The sequence below is a fragment of the Silurus aristotelis genome (genome assembly GCF_946808225.1).
Source record: "Silurus aristotelis genome assembly, chromosome: 12".
NCBI lineage: Eukaryota > Metazoa > Chordata > Actinopteri > Siluriformes > Siluridae > Silurus > Silurus aristotelis.
In genome coordinates, this window is record NC_139585.1 from 29,955,450 (window position 1) to 29,973,329 (window position 17,880).

At 40.8% G+C, this 17,880-nt stretch overlaps 2 protein-coding genes across 2 annotated transcripts in view; one reads left to right on the forward strand and one right to left on the reverse strand.

Moving 5' to 3' along the window:
- Positions 1 to 17,880, reverse strand: part of LOC310734355 (uncharacterized protein) — a 198,600-nt gene that overhangs the window by 175,824 nt on the left and 4,896 nt on the right. The window contains exons 2-6 of the mRNA XM_083556263.1: positions 12,971 to 13,304; positions 12,523 to 12,870; positions 12,324 to 12,428; positions 12,131 to 12,226; positions 6,977 to 7,069 (exon numbers count right to left, since the gene is read on the reverse strand). Of these exons, the coding sequence (XP_083412389.1) occupies positions 6,977 to 7,069; positions 12,131 to 12,226; positions 12,324 to 12,428; positions 12,523 to 12,870; positions 12,971 to 12,980 (652 nt within the window). The 5' untranslated portion in view covers positions 12,981 to 13,304. The remainder of the gene's footprint in view (positions 1 to 6,976; positions 7,070 to 12,130; positions 12,227 to 12,323; positions 12,429 to 12,522; positions 12,871 to 12,970; positions 13,305 to 17,880) is intronic.
- Positions 1 to 17,880, forward strand: part of LOC310734363 (7-methylguanosine phosphate-specific 5'-nucleotidase-like) — a 37,758-nt gene that overhangs the window by 7,421 nt on the left and 12,457 nt on the right. The window lies entirely within an intron of this gene.

Below are 17,880 nucleotides of genomic sequence, written 5' to 3' on the forward strand. Positions count from 1 at the left end.
TTAGAGGGACAGCACATGTAGGATGTTTTGGTGACAAGGTGAGGGAGGCGAGATTGAGATGGTTTGGACATGTGCAGAGAAGGGACATGAATTATATTGGTAGAAAAATGCTGAAGATGGAGCCACCAGGTAGGAGGAAAAGAGGAAGGCCAAGGAGGAGGTTCATGGATGTGGTGAGGGAAAACATGCAGGTAGTTGGTGTGAAAGAGGCAGATGTAGAGGACAGGGGGGTATGGAGACGGATGATCCGCTGTGGCGACCCCTAATGGGAGCAGCCGAAAGAAGAAAAAGAAGAAGATTACTTTTAACACTTATTTTCTTTGACATTCAGGATTTAAAATGTTTTATGACTTTTTTTTGTGTCAGAATTTCTTTCTTCCTGGTATCCTCTAATCCGAGCCCCGACTATACCATGCTGCCAGTCTTGGGCCCTTGAGCAAGGCCCTTAACCCCGATGGGTAAACAGGGATAAAGTACTCCACCATGGACGGTCCCAAACCCGGCTGTAAAAGTGTGGGTGGTGTTTTAATACCCCAACCTGTAACATAACTGCTACAGCAGTGAAGTTCAGCACTTATGATGTATGTATTTTAAATATAAAATAGGATTTTGTGGTTTGTATTTGTGAGGGGTTGATGAAAATGGCTTCATATTTTGTATCTAAATACCTTAGTGTTTTGTAGTTTTAAAATGCTGTAAAATACTTTGTAAGACGTTCTAAATGATTTTTTGGCCTTTGATTGGTGACCACTCAACCCAGTCATTAGGGGGGCACAAGCCAGTGCACTCTTAGTGCCGGTCCCAAGCCCCGGTAAATAGGGAGGGTTGCGTTAGGAAGGGCATCCAGCGTAAAACATGTGCCAAATCAATTATGCGGATCACAAATAAGAATTTCATACCGGATCGGTCGAGGCCCGGGTTAACAACGACCGCCACAAGTATCGTTAGCCGACAGGGTACTGGTGGAAATTGGGCTACCGTTGGCCGAAGGAGGAGAAGGAGAGGAGGAAGACGTCTACAGAGACGGCGGGAAAAGGAGCAGTGTAGGAGAGTAGAGGTTCGGGTTGGTACTTTAAATGTTGGTACTATGACGGGTAAAGGGAGAGAGATAGCTGATATGATGGAGAGGAGAAAGGTAGATATGCTGTGTGTTCAGGAGACCAAGTGGAAAGGGAGTAAGGCCAGGAACATTGGAGGTGGGTTTAAACTGTTTTATCATGGTGTGGATGGAAAGAGAAATGGTGTAGGGGGGATTCTGAAGGAAGAGTACAGTAAGAGTGTAGTGGAGATGAAGAGAGTTTCTGATAGGGTGATGATCGTGAAGGTGGAGGTTGAAGGGATGATGGTAAATGTCATCAGTGCCTATGCTTCACAAGTTGGCTGTCAGATGGAGGAGAAGGTAAGATTCTGAAATGAATTAGATGAAGTGGTAGATGGTGTACCTAGGAAAGAACGATTGGTGATTGGGGCAGACTTTAATGGGCATGTAGGTGAAGGGAACAGAGGTGATGAGGAGGTGATGGGTAGGTATGGTTTTAAGGAGCGGAATGTGGAAGGGCAGATGGTGGTAGATTTTGCTAAAAGGATGGAAATGGCAGTGGTGAACACGTATTTTAAGAAGAAGGAGGATCATAGGGTGACGTATAAGAGTGGAGGAAGGTGCACACAGGTGGATTATCTTCTGTGTAGGAGATGCAACCTGAAGGAGATTGAAGACTGTAAGGTGTTGGCGGGGGACAGTGTAGCTAGACAGCATCGGATGGTGGTCTGTAGGATGGTTTTGGAGGCGAAGAAGAAGAGGAGGAAAGTAAGGATTGAAAGAAGAATAAGATGGTGGAAACTGAAGGAGGAAGAGTGTAGTGTGAGGTTCAGGGAAGAGGTCAGACAGGGGCTTGGTGGTGGTGAAGAGGTGCCGGATGATTGGGCAACTACTGCAGGAGTGATGAGGGAGGCAGCTAGAAAAGTACTTGGTGTGACATCTGGAAATAGAAAGCAAGACAAGGAGATGTGGTGGTGGAATGAGGAAGTGCAGGAGAGCATTAGGGGAAAGAGGTTGGCAAAACAGAAGTGGGATCGACAGAGTGATGAGAAAAGTGGGCAGGAGTACAAGGAGATGCGGCAGCAGGTAAAAAGGGATGTGGCGAAAGCCAAGGAAAAGGCATATGAGGAGCTGTATAAGAGGTTGGACACTAAGGAAGGAGAAAAGGATTTATACCGATTGGCCTGGCAGAGGGACCGAGCTGGGAAGGATGTACTGCAAGTTAGAGCAATAAAGGATGGAGAGGGAAATGTGTTGACTAATGAGGAGAGTGTGTTGAGAAGATGGAGGGAGTATTTTCAGGAGCTGATGAATGAGGAAAATCAGAGAGAGAGAAGGTTGGAGGATGTGGAGTTGGTGAAGCAGGATGTAGATAGGATTAGTAAGAGCAGGAAGAAATGTGAATTTTTTAGAATCTGCACAACTACAAAACAGGTCCAGCTATAATTTGAGTGTAGTTTTAGAGTCACAGACATACATTTGTCTCAGTTTAGTGGAACTTACAATCCGATAATTGTGGTTATAATTGCAATAGGAAAATAAATATTGATTTGACAGCACTTAGTTCATCTCTGATGGTATGGAGAGCATTAATGCCTGTGGAATGGGCAGCTTGTACATTTGGAAAGGAGCCATCAATGCTGAACACTATATACAGGTTTTAGAGCAACAAATGATTCCATCCGGAAAACATTTTTTCAGGGAAGGTCTTGCATATTTAAGCATTTTTGCTAACTGCATGTATCTATTACAATAGCATGATTTCATAGTAGAAGAGTCGGGGTGCTGAACTGACCTGCCTGCAGTCTAGACCTTTCACCATTTGAAAAATCATGAAATGAAATACCCAACAAATGCCCTGAACTGTTGAGCAGCTAGAATCCTGTATCAGACACACATGGGACAACATTCCTCTCCCAAAACTTCAGCAACTGATCACCTCAGCTTTTTGACTTGACTTGATTCAGTTCCCAGATGTATACGGACAAAAGACGTAATGCTACACAGTGCTAAACATGACCCTGTCCTAACTTTTTTAAACGTGTTGCAGCCATCAAATTCAAAACGACCTTTAATTTTTTTTCATTCTTAGTTTAAACATTTGATAGGTTTTTTGTTTTATTGTGAATAGAATGTGAGCCTACATTTTTATTTGCATTTAACACAGTGTGCCAGCTGTTTTGAAATTGGGATTGTACACAGCTCTACATCAGATCATATACCATGTCATGTCTGGAGATTATACTTACAGAAAACAGAAATCTGTAAAGCGAGCCAGCAAGCGGCAAAGACACATTCAGTTGGTATTAGAATAACTTGCAGGTCCACTGTATGTTGACCACTTCCTGTTAATAATATATAAACGATAGTTTCATATGTATATATCTTTTATATGAACACCATTGTCAGTAATTTCACACTAACAAATTATTCAATTATAAATGTTTTATTATTAAAATCACAGACTCACGTGCTTTTAGGATCAGCGCAACTAATAATGCGGCAGCGTTCGCTAAAACAACCAGCACTTAACCAATCACGAACACAACCACACTCCATACAGCTGTAATACAAACTCATGATGATCAGAGAAAATAGGAACTTTCCCTTCCCACAGAGTTTGTTCTTATAAATAGAGAATAGATATGTTTTATCTCTGACGTATCCTGATTGAAACATGACAGTAAAGATTTGAATACATACCCGGCAGTGTCACGGTGTTTCTGGACTCAGATTCTGGATGTCTGGTAACTAAAGGAAAACGAATCACACTTATACACATTGACACCAAATTCCCAGCTCACTAACTCAATAAAATACTCCTCACTTCTGATGAATATCTTCATGCATGATAACACTTTTTATATACATCGTATATAAACAGAATTCCATGAATTTTGTACATTTTTACTATGCAAAGATTCTAGGTCCTTATTGGAATGTAAGCAGATGTGAGAACTGGACCATCACTGCTTTGTACAGAAGGTCAGATTAGATTAGATGGCAGTCAGATGGATTCGATCGAGTTAGAATTTAGAATACTACGAATCTTTGACCTTCAGGTGGATATTTTAGTTAAAAAAAATATATATATGTACCTGTGATATTATGTAGACTTGCAAACATTATAATGACAGTCAGGATGTGGAGGAAAACAGTAATCCAGGTTAGGTCACGCTCTACAAAAAGAAAAAGAAAAAAAATGACACAAGCAAATTCATGACTCTCTTTTTACCTGAATTAACAACTTACATTATCCATAAAACTGTAATAAATAATGTTCTGTTCAGTAAAACAATTAGAACTTCATTTGTACATGAAACCATGACAGGATCCTCCAGTGGAACAGTAATGGAACAGGACTGGTACTTGCCTTTTATATTGGTCACAAGGTCATAATGGATGTAGATTGAACCTGATACACTCATAATCTCCAGGATCAACAACACTGATACAAAGTGTAATACTGGAACTGTAAAAAAAAAAAAAAGAAAATAATTATATTCCTTAAAACTTTTGAAGTTAGAATTTTACTACACAATTAATATATTCCATCGAAAACAACATGGAACATCTGGACATTTATAGATTTGTTTGGTCAATAAGAATCTTCAGTAGTTACATTACAGAGATTGTTGTATAGAAACAAAAGGAACATGCATTTGTCTCTCAAAAACCATAAAACACACTTTTCACACTTCACAGACAAAATTTGTGTCCACATTTGTAACTGTTAAACTTTTTAAAAGCAGTTTCAATAAATAAAATCATACAGATCAGTTCCTGTTTAAACATGAACATTTCCGAGCACAAAAATAAAAACCTTCTGGTTTTTCTGTACTTCATTTTATTGTTTTTACTTCATTGTATTCCGGACCAACACCCAAAATCTGTATGCGATTTTTGTGTTTTATGAGTAAAATTTTGTAATCAGTTAGTTGTTAACAGTGTATAGATGTTATAGATCGGTGGTCCCCAAACGAATTAATGTCGGATAATATTTTCACGGACCGGCCTTTAAGGTGTAGCGTAGCGGATATATACAACAAATTAAAATGATACAACCATAAAAACTGGTATTTTCTAAATATAATAATAAATGTGAATCCACTGTGTTGTTTGTTCATTTTGCTCTCTTGGGGGTTTGAATTTAGTGGTAATGTATTATGTGTTAGCGGCTGGAGTTTATTTAAGAAGGTAGTGGATGGAGGATGTGACCGAGGCATCATGACCTGCATCAAGAGTCATAGACAGATGTGGAGGAGAGAATCCGGTCATTTTCCAAAATAAATCATCGTTCAGAATCAGATCATAAATAAAACAGAAATAGTAAGTTATGTATTCTTTCTGTGGGGCCGATACCCAATTGACCCACGGACCAGTGCTGGTCCACAGCCAGGGGGTTGGAGACCACTGATCTGCAGATCACATCACACGTAATCGGTAAAATTGTGTACATTTTTGATCAGCAAAAATTATTTATAAAACATCTGAAATCAATATTTCATGATCTACTTACTGGGGCATTTGAAATTAACACAAACTTTAAAACAAATGATTGCCAGCAATGGAAAGAGTAGCACAGGCAAATGATCTGAAAAACAAAAGAAGGTGAATTATGTTCATACAGCACTTTCGCATCAGAAGGTTCCGTTTTCAGCTGAAATTATTATTAGTTAAAATAGATGTTTTAAATAAAAGATGTGTAGGAAAATATAATGAAATGCACACAATTAAATACGACCTCATGCTAAAGTTATGCTTACTCAGCTGAAAACTACACGTCCATATAATCGCACATCGCAGAAAATTGCTGATTTCTGTGTTTATGTAACTCTGATCTGTTACTTTTTGGAGATTCCTTCTATAGCAGACTGTAATGAGAAATAAAGGATTATTGCAATGACCAGAACAGAAATAAAAGCACGAGTGGTATTTATATTTCCAGAAACAAAAAGTATTGTTTTATATCTAAATCTTCTTCTGTAAGATCTTAACAGCTACAAATAAAAGCATAAAATATTAAACACTTACCCACAGCAACGGCATGCAGAGAGAGCAAAAGTGACCCCAGGAACAGAACTGTCAGAACCAGCACTTTTCATATATTATCTCTTTTATTCCAGAGGTCCACAATAATAGCTAGAAAACAAACAAAAAAATCAACGTATATTACACAAATCGATGCAGTGCTTTTATATACAAATACATCAAAAGATTTTGCTTGGAGAAATGCAAATATTATAAACATGAAAAGGAAGTAAATAATGCAATACAGTTTCGGCTTTAAGTTTTACATCAACTGCAGCAAACAGCCGTAATTATTAATAATCTTAAGGCTTGTTTATTATGGGTTCAACTGAAACTGGATAAAAAAAGAAAGTAAGACAGAAAGACATTCCAACTACTTGTTTTCTATTAGCTCATTGATTCACAATCCCATATGGAGGGGATTCTATTTTTATATATATATATATATATATATATATATATATATATATATATATATATATATATATATATATATATATATATATATATATATATATATATATATAATTATAGAGAACAGAGTGGACAACTCCATACAGTCTGAGAACTTCAGAACCCTTCTGAATTCTGTATAGAGCTGTGTGAACTTTCACTTTATTTAAGTATGAAATAAGACGGTAATGCTGTAATGTTTAACGTATACTTACGACTATAAGCGACAACAGTTATCACAATATATTGTAGTAGAACTAGGAGCCAAACGATCCATTACTTCATGGACATAATCTGCAATATAACAGGTGCCATGATAAAGAAGTAATCAGTTTAATATTATATATATATATATATATATACACACACACACACACACACACACACACACACACACACACACACACACAGCTCTATTAGTTCTTTTCAAGTGACCGCTCATTTATTTCCTACCTTCAACAGATTTCAGATGGACTGCAATCCAAAATAGGAACAGGATCCTAACAAAATTAAGTGCTGAACAAGTTGCTGCTTCAGTTAAAATCCCTGGAGGAAAAATCAGATCATTCATTAAAATACGCCACAGAACTGTTACTATAGTTACTATTACTGCTTATTATTACTTTTAACAATTGACCTGCGATGTTGTATGGATTAGAGACAGTGGCATTGAGTAAAAGACAGGAGATGGAGCTGGAGGTAGCAGAGCTGAAGATGTTGAGGTTTTCGTTGGGAGTGACGAGGATGGACAAGATTAGAAATGAGTTTATTAGAGGGACAGCACATGTAGGATGTTTTGGTGACAAGGTGAGGGAGGCGAGATTGAGATGGTTTGGACATGTGCAGAGAAGGGACATGAATTATATTGGTAGAAAAATGCTGAAGATGGAGCCACCAGGTAGGAGGAAAAGAGGAAGGCCAAGGAGGAGGTTCATGGATGTGGTGAGGGAAAACATGCAGGTAGTTGGTGTGAAAGAGGCAGATGTAGAGGACAGGGGGGTATGGAGACGGATGATCCGCTGTGGCGACCCCTAATGGGAGCAGCCGAAAGAAGAAAAAGAAGAAGATTACTTTTAACACTTATTTTCTTTGACATTCAGGATTTAAAATGTTTTATGACTTTTTTTTGTGTCAGAATTTCTTTCTTCCTGGTATCCTCTAATCCGAGCCCCGACTATACCATGCTGCCAGTCTTGGGCCCCTTGAGCAAGGCCCTTAACCCCGATGGGTAAACAGGGATAAAGTACTCCACCATGGACGGTCCCAAACCCGGCTGTAAAAGTGTGGGTGGTGTTTTAATACCCCAACCTGTAACATAACTGCTACAGCAGTGAAGTTCAGCACTTATGATGTATGTATTTTAAATATAAAATAGGATTTTGTGGTTTGTATTTGTGAGGGGTTGATGAAAATGGCTTCATATTTTGTATCTAAATACCTTAGTGTTTTGTAGTTTTAAAATGCTGTAAAATACTTTGTAAGACGTTCTAAATGATTTTTTGGCCTTTGATTGGTGACCACTCAACCCAGTCATTAGGGGGGCACAAGCCAGTGCACTCTTAGTGCCGGTCCCAAGCCCCGGTAAATAGGGAGGGTTGCGTTAGGAAGGGCATCCAGCGTAAAACATGTGCCAAATCAATTATGCGGATCACAAATAAGAATTTCATACCGGATCGGTCGAGGCCCGGGTTAACAACGACCGCCACAAGTATCGTTAGCCGACAGGGTACTGGTGGAAATTGGGCTACCGTTGGCCGAAGGAGGAGAAGGAGAGGAGGAAGACGTCTACAGAGACGGCGGGAAAAGGAGCAGTGTAGGAGAGTAGAGGTTCGGGTTGGTACTTTAAATGTTGGTACTATGACGGGTAAAGGGAGAGAGGTAGCTGATATGATGGAGAGGAGAAAGGTAGATATGCTGTGTGTTCAGGAGACCAAGTGGAAAGGGAGTAAGGCCAGGAACATTGGAGGTGGGTTTAAACTGTTTTATCATGGTGTGGATGGAAAGAGAAATGGTGTAGGGGGGATTCTGAAGGAAGAGTACAGTAAGAGTGTAGTGGAGATGAAGAGAGTTTCTGATAGGGTGATGATCGTGAAGGTGGAGGTTGAAGGGATGATGGTAAATGTCATCAGTGCCTATGCTTCACAAGTTGGCTGTCAGATGGAGGAGAAGGTAAGATTCTGAAATGAATTAGATGAAGTGGTAGATGGTGTACCTAGGAAAGAACGATTGGTGATTGGGGCAGACTTTAATGGGCATGTAGGTGAAGGGAACAGAGGTGATGAGGAGGTGATGGGTAGGTATGGTTTTAAGGAGCGGAATGTGGAAGGGCAGATGGTGGTAGATTTTGCTAAAAGGATGGAAATGGCAGTGGTGAACACGTATTTTAAGAAGAAGGAGGATCATAGGGTGACGTATAAGAGTGGAGGAAGGTGCACACAGGTGGATTATCTTCTGTGTAGGAGATGCAACCTGAAGGAGATTGGAGACTGTAAGGTGTTGGCGGGGGACAGTGTAGCTAGACAGCATCGGATGGTGGTCTGTAGGATGGTTTTGGAGGCGAAGAAGAAGAGGAGGAAAGTAAGGATTGAAAGAAGAATAAGATGGTGGAAACTGAAGGAGGAAGAGTGTAGTGTGAGGTTCAGGGAAGAGGTCAGACAGGGGCTTGGTGGTGGTGAAGAGGTGCCGGATGATTGGGCAACTACTGCAGGAGTGATGAGGGAGGCAGCTAGAAAAGTACTTGGTGTGACATCTGGAAATAGAAAGCAAGACAAGGAGATGTGGTGGTGGAATGAGGAAGTGCAGGAGAGCATTAGGGGAAAGAGGTTGGCAAAACAGAAGTGGGATCGACAGAGTGATGAGAAAAGTGGGCAGGAGTACAAGGAGATGCGGCAGCAGGTAAAAAGGGATGTGGCGAAAGCCAAGGAAAAGGCATATGAGGAGCTGTATAAGAGGTTGGACACTAAGGAAGGAGAAAAGGATTTATACCGATTGGCCTGGCAGAGGGACCGAGCTGGGAAGGATGTACTGCAAGTTAGAGCAATAAAGGATGGAGAGGGAAATGTGTTGACTAATGAGGAGAGTGTGTTGAGAAGATGGAGGGAGTATTTTCAGTAGCTGATGAATGAGGAAAATCAGAGAGAGAGAAGGTTGGAGGATGTGGAGTTGGTGAAGCAGGATGTAGATAGGATTAGTAAGAGCAGTGATTAAGAGGATGAAGAATGGAAAGTCGGTTGGACCAGATGACATACCGGTAGAAGCGTGGAGATGTTTAGGAGAGATGGCAGTGGAGTTTTTAACCAGATTGTTTAACAGGATTTTGGAAGGTGAGAAGATGCCTGAGGAATGGAGAAGTGTGCTGGTACCGATCTTTAAGCATAAGGGAGATGTGCAGACCTGCAGTAACTACAGGGGAATTAAGTTGATCAGTCACACCATGAAGTTATGGGAAAGAGTAGTGGAAGCCAGGCTGAGAGAAGAGGTGACCATCTGTGAGCAACAGTATGGTTTCATGCCGAGGAAGAGCAGCACAGATGCCTTATTTGCTTTGAGGATGTTGATGGAGAAGTATAGAGAAGGACAGAAGGAGCTGCATTGTGTATTTGTGGATTTAGAGAAAGCGTATGACAGGGTGGAGAGAGGAGTTGTGGTATTGTATGAGGAAGTCAGGTGTGTCAGAGAAGTATGTGAGGGTGGTGCAGGACATGTATGAGGACAGTGTGACGGCAGTGAAGTGTGCAGTAGGTACGACAGACTGGTTCAGGGTGAAGGTTGGACTGCATCAAGGATCGGCCCTGAGCCCTTTCCTGTTTGCAGTGGTGATGGACAGGTTGACGGACGAGGTCAGACAGGAGTCTCCCTGGACTATGATGTTTGCAGATGATATTGTGATTTGTGGTGAGAGTAGAGAGCAGGTTGAGAAGAGCCTGGAGAGGTGGAGATATGCGCTGGAAAGAAGGGGAATGAAAGTCAGTAGGAGTAAGACAGAGTACATGTGTGTGAATGAGAGGGAGGGCAGTGGAGTGGTGCGGTTGCAGGGAGAAGAGCTGGAAAAGGTGGAGGAGTTCAGGTACCTGGGGTCAAGAGTGCAAAGTAATGGAGAGTGTGTTAGAGAAGTAAAGAAAAGAGTGCAGGCAGGGTGGAGTGGGTGGAGAAGAGTGACAGGAGTGAGTTGTGATAGTAGGGTATCTGCAAGAATGAAAGCGAAAGTTTATAGGACTGTGGTGAGACCTGCGATGTTGTATGGATTAGAGACAGTGGCATTGAGTAAAAGACAGGAGGTGGAACTGGAGGTAGCAGAGCTGAAGATGTTAAGGTTTTCGTTGGGAGTGACGAGGATGGACAAGATTAGAAATGAGTTTATTAGAGGGACAGAACATGTAGGATGTTTTGGTGACAAGGTGAGGGAGGCGAGATTGAGATGGTTTGGACATGTGCAGAGGAGGGACATGAATTATATTGGTAGAAAAATGCTGAGGATGGAGCCACCAGGTAGGAGGAAAAGAGGAAGGCCAAGGAGGAGGTTTATGGATGTGGTGAGGGAAGACATGCAGGTAGTTGGTGTGAAAGAGGCAGATGTAGAGGACAGGGTGGTATAGAGACGGATGATCCGCTGTGGCGACCCCTAATGGGAGCAGCCGAAGGAAGAAGAAGAAGAAGATTGGTGACCACTCAGAAATTTGCTCAGACTTGTTGAGATCAGAACAGAAAATTAGTCCATATGGAAGAAGGTGGTGAAGGTAAGAAACCTGCAGGCTGCCATCTTTTAAATATAAATAAATATTTGATTGCCGAATATCGTACCCTAAATGAAGTAGTTGTTTTGTAGGATCATGATTTTGCAGATCACTGCATGAATGACTGCTGATACACAATATATTATTATATTTATCATTAACAATCAAATGATTCATTAATTAGAAACTAATTGTAATAAATGCAGGTGCATCAGTGGTGTTCTTACGAAGGACTTGTTTGTTATTGACTCAGTGTTACTGATGTAAAGCAGCCCTTCGTTACCAAACACCAAGTCACTAAATTAGGGTGCAATTGAGTCTTTCACAAACTGTTGCACATAAAACTGGTGGGTTCTTTAAATCTAACCTTCATCTGTGAAATCACTGGGACACGTATGTGAATATTTTATCTGTTAACTGGTTGCATGTGTCAGATGGTGAAAAGGTTTGTGAAGAAATTTCATGATCCATTGTAAATGTATTTTTTAGTATTTTTTAAATACAGAAATACAGTGGTTTATTTTGATACATGGTGTGGCTGCTGAATTTTATTGTTCATTTTGATGCACTTAAAGTATTTAGTATTTTATTTTTAAAAACATTTTCATGTATCATTGCCAAAAAAAAAACTGTGTCAAACCTATCGAACTTCAGGCCCAGGTCATGGTCATTGATGATGAGGTTAGGTGCACAGATAGAGGCAACACACTCCAGGTTCATACCAGCAGAGTTTCACTCAGGTGAAAACTGCACTCTGTGTTGGACCACTTTTACATTCCGCTGACTTCCCACAAGCAGCCGTTTTTTGCTGAATCAGTGAATAATGTGGTCATTACAGTTATATACAGTGTTACTGTGAAAAAACAATACTTACCCTCAGTCACACCCCAAAGGATGAAGACAATGGACATGGTTATATTAGGACAAAGGACATGTGCACACTGTAAAACGCGGGCTCTTCTGCTGTTATCTACAAAGAAAACAATGATTTTTGTGAAGTTTACTTTATGAAATTGGAATAAAACCTAAACAAAACTCTAAAGTGATTGAAAGAAGCCCAGACTCACCTTTCTTTTGAAAAGATGTATAAGAGAAGTAGCCTAGGATAAGTGATCCAATTACAAACCCAAGTAAACACAACACAATAATCCATATATGCATAGAGGAAAAACCTGCATGGGACAAACATCAGAACATGGGAGTTATTGATCCTCTACACAACTGTAATCTTTACCTGTTTCCTGTCTAAAAAAAAAAAAAATTTACCGAGCTGCTGCACCTTCACTGTTGTGTTATCTGATAAATCCCCAGAAAATGCTAAACAGATGTACAGTCCTTTGTCCTCGATTCTGACATCCTTCAGTCTCATGGAGAAGTTTCCTGTGTTTCTGTCTTCAGCACTAAAGAATTCTACTCTGCCCTTAAATCTCTCATGAGTTGATTCTGTCTGGATGGTACCATTTTGGTAGAGCAGAACTAAGATACCTTCATCCGTTTTCCATGAAACCTCTTCTATCTTTTCTGATGGTATATGTGAGTCTACAGAGCAGTTCAGAGTGATTTCTTCACCCGCATACGCAGATATAACGTGGGCTCCAGACACAATCAAGCGCTCTGAAATGAGTTAACATTTAGATTTATTATTAACCATGTTTTAATTTTTATCATGTTTTTTTACTCAATATTTATTGAAACAGGTGAAAAATTTACCCACCAATCTCCATTATTTCAATCAGAGTGCTGGTTTGTGTAAACTACACACTTATAAACTCCTGCATCTTCCCGAGCCACATTTGTAAGCAGTAGAGAGAAGTTTCCATGAGCAACCTCCTCAGAGAAGAAATGAGCTCTTTCATGATAACGCCGGTTCTGAGACTCTGGTCGACTTTCTCCATTCTGCCACAAGTGCACTAGAGATCCAGAGTCATTTCTTTTCCACTCCACTTCCAGTTCTTTCATTGGTAGAGGAGTTTCTACAAAACAGAGCAACATCACTGAGTCTCCCAGCTGGACAGTGAGAGGATCAGATGGACCCTGGACATGGAAACCTAAAGAGAATAAAAACAATGTTGACCTGTGTAGGATTAAAAAGTAGCTTATTTATGCTTAATAAACATAACCCATAGGAAAGTGCTTATAACACTCACTATACATGAAAAAAGGGCCCCACCCAACACAGACGAAAATAACACACAAACAGCATTAATCCTGAACGAGGAAGTTTATTATCAATGCCATAAAAGGGGATGGAGAACATGTCTTCCGTGAAGCTCGCCCCAAGTGCAGGCCAAAAAAGGGAATAATATGTCTTCAGTGAAATCTACCACATTTGTGGAAAGCCTAAGCAGCCTACTAAAACCATTAAAGTAATAAAGTTAAGAATATATCTAAAAAAAATACTAATGAGCTTATGCAAAGTAATAAAACTGCTAACAAAACAATAATATAGAATAATCAATGAAATAAGGAAAAAGCAACATAATCACGCATGATCAAATTGCACGGGCAACCAAGCGAAGTAAAATAATGAAGTAAAACAGTGGCATACTTCCCACTTTCTTGAGGAATCTTGAGGATAATGGTAATCAGAATTGAACTTTTGAATGTTGGAATATTTGAATGTTAATGAAAGTAAAAAAAACTTGGGGGAAGGTTTAACGTCTGAAGATTTCCAGTAATGGTAATAACATATGGTAACTAAGGAGGACCCAGGTTTGGGGAGTTTTCAATGTCAAGGGTCATGAATGTATTAAAAAAAAGGAGGAAATGCCAGGTGTGTTCAGACCATCAATGTCATGAAATGCAGATGCTCTCGGGTTGATTGTGGTTTGGCGCAATAAACTCTACCTTTGCTCTACTCATCCTAGTGTATTGGCTTCTTTTGAAGAGACTATTTTACATTTATTGTGTAAGTCCCAACTAATGTCGGAAGCAACTCGGTCTAGGAAGACAAGAAATTTCCAACATAATTGGCGTTGTTGGCAGGATCCCAGGTGAGGCTGGCGGAGCCTCTCCACTGCTTCGGGCTGCAGCATCTCACAGGCGGCAGAATGGCCAATTTATAAAAGGTGAGCAGAAGCCTGTTTAATCGAAATTCTGCTTAGTTAGCTGCTGTCCTGGAAATGTTTCGGCTCGGGGTGGGGGGTAGGGTAAAACTAGTCCTGAAGAAAAGAACCCCAGGTACAAAAGTTGGGAAGTTTGGCAAACAATTTGGTTGGTTTACCTGTGGGTAAATGGATGAGTAGTCACAGAGGATGTAACGGAGTTTGTGCCTCCATAGAGAAATAGGGAAACTCTGGATGTGTGTGAATGTGAATTGTGTGAATAAAAGTCTTGCGGATACCACTAGAGAATATCCAGGTGTGATGACGGTTTGTGTGACATAGGTTTGCACGGGCGAGTGGAGTGCACTGAAATTCCTGAGAATACCGCTGCCGACATGACTGGATTTTCACCGGCGGGCAGGTCTGAATGGTCAGGTGTGCGGCCTCCCCTAGATACCGCTATCAGTGATGATAGGTCTGCATGGTAGGGACCCGAGCTCGGGCTGGTGAGTTACTGTTACTAGGACAGGGTGAGACCCAGTGTGTGTATTGTGTTAGGGTTGTATTTTAAGGTTAAGTGGTGTTTGTCTGTATGCATTTGGGGAAGTGGTTTGGCTAAGGGGAAAAGTTGTGTGCGCCCGGAAGGTAAGTATAACACTACACTAGATACAAGATACAAGATACAAGCAAGCTTATAAAATATAATGTAATATTGAGTACATGAATGTGTGGATAAAATTTAACTATTATAAAACATTATAGCCTGTGACAGACAGCTGTGTGAAGGCCGTTTTTGTGTAGAAACAGAGCCAAAAGGTTATCCAAACAGAGCAGAAAGGAGGCACTGATCACGGTGGTAAGGAAGCAGCAAGACTAACAAGAATCAGGTAAAACTGAGATTTCTGTCAATAAAAAAACTTTGGGTTGATTCTGCTCTGTCATGTTCTTAAAATAACTTTATAGGGAGACTTTATATGAACCTCGAGCACTTGATTAAAGAGAATGTGAGAAAGTAAAGCTGACATAATGCATAAAGAGGAACGTCCTGTCGATAACGTAGTATTATAGTATAAGCCTTTTGAAAAGGATATTAAAAATACATGAAGAAATGGCATAACAGGACAAGTGGGGAATTGCAATGGCCAAAAGAAGGCACATTTAATGTTTCATTGTGTGGGCTGATGAAAAAGAAATTAGATGAGTGGGAGGAGCACAAAGCGACAAGGAAGGGACAAAGTAAATTGGAGTGGAAGAAAAGCATAGTGGGGTGGTTTGAAACAGAGGGGAGAATGAGAGAGACAGAAGAGCGGAAGAAGAAAGGGGAAGTAGTTATAGGAAGGGGGAGCAGGATGTAGAAAGCCAGGAAGGGAAGGGAACAGTGCCACTCTCAGGGCTGCATGATGAGCACAGCTGGCCACCACCTTATAATGATGCATGTGTTCTAAAGCCAGCAGAAATTTACCCACAGATGGAACTGAAAACTCATAGATGGACTACTGGAGACATAAAAGTGCATGGAGTTCTAAGCGGATGCTACAAGCTTGAAGAAAATGAGAGAAGAGCAACACTGGCAACTGCACACTGGGAGCTCTGCCCACCACCTATATCCTGAATGGAACAGGCAGAAAATCTCTCTCAGAGGGAAAGAACTGTGGACGAGACTAATGAAAAAGTTAAGCAATATTATGCCGAGTACATCAAGAGCAGCACTCCCTATGGGCTGAGGGGAAGTGAACACAGCGAAGCAGAGAGACAGAGGGAGAGAGAAGCAGATGGAATGAAACTATTCGACAATAGGCTGGAACAAGAACCGAGAGAACGAAAAGCACCCGCAAGGGTACTAAGATCAAACCCATTTCTGGAGGTAAGGGAGGAACTAAAAGCCACAGCATGTTCACCGAAAGGTGACAAAGCATCCAGGGAGAGGGAAGTAAACAGTAAACTAGTGAGGATGTAAGGAGGAGTAAGAATATCCCCACTGGACCAAGAAAAAGACCTGGAGAAGATAGTGGAAACAGTGGTGGACCTTAAGAAAGAGGTAAAGGGGATAGAAGAGCTGGACCGAAAAAGCCAAGAACAAGTGGCCGCCAATTATGGGTTGGTGCAAGAAGAAAGTAAACTACTGAACACCAGCCTGAAGCAGTTTGATGAAACATGTGAGTGGACAAGCGAGGCCCAAGCAGAGAATCAAAGGGAAGAGAACTTTAATGAAACAAGTACAGAAACAACACCCATGGTCCTAACGCCACCTGATCCAAAAGATGGAAAAACATTGAGAGATAGAACTCTGTTAAAGCTCCCAGCACATTATAGCCATACCGGAAAGCCTGACAACAGACACATAAGACAGTCGAAGAGAAATAAACAGGGTTCACATTTAAATGCAGAAGAGACCGACAGGCCAAGTGACCACAGTGATGATGACACCTCTAGTGATGAAGAAAAAGCTGTATATGGCAAGAGTCAAGAGCACCCACCACAGCAGTATCCAGTACGCCAACTACCCCTAACAGTGAAAAAATTAAAAGATGTTCAGTATGTCCCATGGTCATTCATGGACGTAGCGGGACTGATGCACCGTCTGCCAGACGTGTGTGAAAGAGCACAAAGGTTGATAACACAATTTGTAGAAAAAACTATGGAACATCAGCTTGCACTTGGATATATTAAAGCAATTCTGGCCCAAACCATAGGAAGGGCAAAAACAGTGGAGATCTCTAAAGAAGCGAAAGTCGGATATGATGCGGAAGATTCCAGACATGATCATTTTCCATTCGGCCCATTCTGGAATGACATGTGGGGTACCTTGAGAAAACAATAATCCACAAAGCTGGACCCAGAAAGATTGGAAACCATGCGATTGGGAGAAGAGGAAAATGTGGCTAAGTTTATCCAAACATTCCAAGATGCTTGGAGAGAGGAGACCGGTGCCCCTTGGGACGATTCTGACACCAGTAAAAGCTTGTTTCGAATGGTGTTGAAAAAAACATTTCCTTCTGAAGTACAGGGGTCCTTGGAAGGAGTAATAGGCATAAGAACAATGCCTTGGAAAACTTTCCAAGGCATTTTCGCTTCTTTGTTGAAGAAATAAGAGATTGGATGACCCATAACTTTCTGCTATTAAATTCTGATAAAACAGAGATTTTGCTCATCGGCCCAAAAAATAGTACACAGAAGCTCCAGCATCTCAGCCTGCATTTAGACGGTTGTTCTGTAACTACTAGTTCAACGGTAAAAGACCTGGGAGTTATTTTAGACAGCAACTTATCTTTTAAAAATCACATCAATCAAGTTACAAAAACAGCCTTCTTTCACCTTAGAAATATTTCTAAGCTAAGAAATATGTTATCTATATCTGATGCAGAGAAGCTCGTCCATGCGTTTATGACCTCTAGAATAGACTACTGTAATGCATTACTAGGTGGATGTCCTGCATCATTAATAAACAAGCTTCAGTTAGTTCAGAATGCCGCAGCAAGAGTTCTTACTAGGTCAAGAAAATACGATCATATAACCCCAATCTTATCGTCCCTACATTGGCTTCCTATTAAGTTTCGAATAGACTACAAACTACTGCTAC